Source organism: Orycteropus afer, unplaced genomic scaffold (assembly GCF_000298275.1).
Source record: "Orycteropus afer afer isolate SDZICR_OR568_19922 unplaced genomic scaffold, OryAfe1.0 scaffold00087, whole genome shotgun sequence".
Classification (NCBI taxonomy): domain Eukaryota; kingdom Metazoa; phylum Chordata; class Mammalia; order Tubulidentata; family Orycteropodidae; genus Orycteropus; species Orycteropus afer.
In genome coordinates, this window is record NW_006921674.1 from 3,422,920 (window position 1) to 3,427,112 (window position 4,193).

Consider the following 4,193-nt stretch of genomic DNA (forward strand, 5'->3'; position numbering starts at 1 on the left):
TGGTCAATGTCATGAGACAAAGTATACATGAACTGCTGTATGGAAAGTGAATTTGCTCTGTAAACCTTCAACCAAATCACAATTAAAAAAAAAAAAAGTAGTATAACAGAAACATATGGTGAATGCTGAACTGTCTAAGAACACACTGTTTGTTACTAGCTGAGCCAGAAGAAGGAAATTTAAAAGACAGAAGTAGTTACAACTTAATGTAGAAATTAAAGCAGCTCCCAATTACTATCTCAGACACCGTAACTGTAAAACGTAACACTATAGGAATAATGGAAAATTCTTTTCACTTGATTTCAACTAAGAGGCTTTTAAATTATGGTAAAGCATAAAGATTGGATTAATAGCTGACGTAAATGATAATGACCATTTTTTAGATTCCCTACAATCACAAAAAAACGTAAGGAACTTTTTGAGTTACTAAATCAGTAGGTTTCCAGAGAAGAAAAAAGGAAGCCAATTAAGAGAATTAAGGGGAAGTGGGGAGAAAGGAATAAACAAGAACTTTTAAAGTGGTAGGGGAAAGCATTCTAAAAGGCTAACAGGTCTGTTTCTGATAAAACTTACCTACACAGTGTTCTCTGGATATCAATCTAAGCTAGAATTCTTAGCTCATAATTAGAAGAGTCATATTATAATTAAATGTATCTATATATTTCACCTAAAGAAATTAAGAGTTAATACAGATAACAGGAAAAAGAAAACTTCAATTTTTAATAGGAAAATTAAAACTAATTTTCAAAGATATGGCTACCATATCTATGTAATGAAAAAGCAACTTTATATTACCATATTTCTTCTTTATTTTTCTTCAAGTTTCCTTTTTTTTTTAAAAAAAAAAAAAAACTTTATCAACAGAATAGTAATTTAATTCCCAAATTAAAACACATCCTTTGACTTAATTTTATTTAAACTCTTACATAAATGATAATTTGTATTTGGATATTTAAGACCAAATCTATAGAGCTACAGTACAACATGTTTAAAGATGTGATGAATAGCATATTTAAAACAAGTTTTAAAAGAAGTCAAGTCTGACCTTTGGGCCATGAAGCACTACATTAACAGCTCTGCAGAAAGAAAAATGATAAGGTATGAAATGAGTGCCCAGAAACTAGGACCTTATCAGTTAGAGTATAATTCAAGCCTGTAAGACAAATTGTTCAGCAAGGCAAGTCACCTTCCTGCTGTGATGAGGATACAGCTGAATTTCCAATGCCACCGACTATCTCCCTTATCATGTCTTCTAGACTTCCTATCATCCAGTCACTGTATGGTTTACAGTTCCAAAGCATCTACCACTTACTTTGAATATATTTTTTCAAAGTTGCCAACTAGGATAATGATCTTTGTCCTTTAACTGCGAACTTCTGTTAATAATAAAAATCTTTAAAGGATAGTCATTAATAGGAATGATTGTGCACTGACTCTTCACTGACACAGAATTATTTCTCTCTCTAGTTTTTTAAAACTAAGCTAAGTTTGTTATTTAAATCATTTTAATAGCTTGCTTGCTTCTTGTAAATAAAATCTGTAACATAAAAACTCAGCAAAGACCACAATATAGTCTTAATTAAAATGCATACCTGAACACTGATGGACTTTTTCAGCAGTTCTTCTACAAAGTTCCAATTTGATTCCATTTGCCTCTAGAAAGGGAGGATATATTATCAAAATTGTTGTTCTTCATTACATGTACTCTTTACTTAAAATTGTTGTTGTTGTTATGTGCCGTTAGGATATAGTAAATTAAATGTGAAGTACGAACATATTCTCTATCATCAGACATCACTGCAATTTCAGTATTACTTTGGCAGAGCTATTCAACAAACTTGTTAGAAAAACATTTACAACTACAGTCATGCGTCACTTACTATCCATGATACGTTCTGTGAAATAGAGGACTTTTTGTGATTTGAACAGTGTGAGAACACCATATCATAGTCTGGTCCTGCTTTTTCTTTAAGCATCTTTAACAAACTTTGTGCCTTCATGACAGTCAGAGTGCTGACAGGGATATGCTTTTGTGTTTGGTCCTCAATCCACATCGTTAATAATTTCTCCATATTTGATATAGTTTCCTGTTACATTTTCATTAGCTTAGTAGCTTTCATTGGAGCTGACCCTTTAACAGCTTGGAGAATTTTTTCTTTGCTTTTGAGGACTGTTGTGATTGTCAAGTGTGACATGCCTAAATTGCGAACAACAGCATTCAATGATTCCACCTTTATGCTGCTTAACAAATAACCTGTAGTTTCACTTTCAACCTGATACTTCTCCTCTGCCTCTTGCTGCTACTATCACTAGCAGTGGTTTTGCTGCGTTTGGGAACCACGATGTACCTTGCAGTAATATTTTCAAAAGAAAATTAATCAGAAAGATAGTACTACAACATTCAAGATACCCACAATATAGAAGATTGGATGCTGCTGCCTATAAGTCAAAGTGTACACTGTTACATGGTAAACTTTTTAGACAGAAAGTACAGTACATACACAAACCAGTAATATGGGCATTTATTATGACTGTCAAGGTATATATTTTATAGGTTATATATGTACTGTACAATTATTTGCATGGCAGCACAATTGCTTTGTATATAAGAGACATAAGATACATGTGTTGCTTGCAGTAAGCTGTTGCATTCACTATGTTCTGTTTTCCAATTGAGACTTCTGAATTCTATTATAACTTTATGGAACAACAGATGTACATGCAGTCACATGTTCCATAAATGGATGTTATGGAGTGCATGACTGTATTTCGTTGTTGTTGTCATGTGCCGTCGAGTCAGACCCAACTCACAGCGACCCCTCCTTGGGTTTCCGAGGTAGTATCACTATGGAAGTAGATTGCCCAGCCTTCCTTCCGAGGAGTGGCTGGTGGGTTTGAACCACCAGCCTTCTGGTTAGCAGTCAAGTGCCTTTAGGCACTATCCTACCAGAGCTCCCTGACTGTAATTCAGTACAATATAAATCTTATCAGAAGTTATCTTAGTAAGAACAAAGACCAAACATGCTCAAAACATGGTGGCAGAGATCAGTCATTTATTATTTCTCATTGGGCCATGAATCAGCTGGATAGCTCTGGTTACGTGGGCCAGATCTGAGTGATCTAGGCTGGGCTCACTCTTGTGTCTACAGTCAGTTGGTGGATCAGCTAAAGGCTAGCTGGTCTAGGAGGTCCTCGGCTGAGATTACTCAGCTCTGTTCCATAGTCTCTCATCCTCCAGCAGGCTAGACCAGTGAAGGCAGAGGAGTAAGAGAGAGACCAAAGCATCCAAGGTGTCCTGAGCCTAGGGGAACCCAAATACTGTATCTTCTGCTGCATTCTACTAGCTAATGCAAGGCATAGGCCAGCCCAGATCCATGGCGTGGGGAAACAGATTCCACCTCTGCATGGGAGGAGCTGAAAAGCCATACTGCATAATGTGTGGATACAGCAAACGATGCAGAGTAGAACCATTTTTTGCAATCTACGACAGCCCTAAAATCTGAACTTGATGTTCTAGAATCTTGGTTTCCCAACCAATAAGTTATATACTCTTAATTGAGCTGGGAAAACTAAACGTTTCGTTACAGCAATTCCTTTTTTAAAAACATAACAAACAAATGATTTACTCATTCCATAAATGGAGACCCTAGATGGTGTAAATGGTTAAAACACTTGGCTGCTAACTAAAATGCTGGCAGTCAGAGTTCACCCAAGTGTACTTGGGAGGAAGGGCCTGAAGATCCACCTCCAGGAGATCAGCCATTGGGAATACTATAAAACATGGCTCTTCTCTGACACACACGGGGTCACTATGAGTCCGAGCTGACTTGACAGCAACTGGTTTTATTCATAGTGAATAAGTATGTTCATGCCTCCCTCCAAAACAAACCTATTTATTCAACAGTGGTGCTTTTATAAAATTATAAGTGCTTTAACAAATACTTAATTTTTCTGTCAGATATAATCTAACAAGCAAAAAAAAAAAAAAAACACTTTACATATCTATAGCATTTTCAGGGCTTTCATGCCCTGGGTATTCTTAATACTTCCTTATTCTACTCTTCGGGAGCTCTGGTAGCATAGTGGCTAAGGCACTTGACTGCTAACCAGAAGGCAGGCGGTTCAAACCCACCAGCCACTCCTCGGAAGGAAGGTTGGGCAATCCTACTTCCGTAGTGATACTGCCTCGGAAA

General features: G+C 36.5%; 1 protein-coding gene across 1 annotated transcript in view; it reads right to left on the reverse strand.

The window, feature by feature from the left end:
• MMS22L (MMS22 like, DNA repair protein) overlaps positions 1-4,193 on the reverse strand; it is a 191,066-nt gene that overhangs the window by 144,886 nt on the left and 41,987 nt on the right. Inside the window, exon 10 of the mRNA XM_042781136.1 lies at positions 1,593-1,655. Coding sequence (XP_042637070.1) covers positions 1,593-1,655 — 63 coding nt within the window. The remainder of the gene's footprint in view (positions 1-1,592; positions 1,656-4,193) is intronic.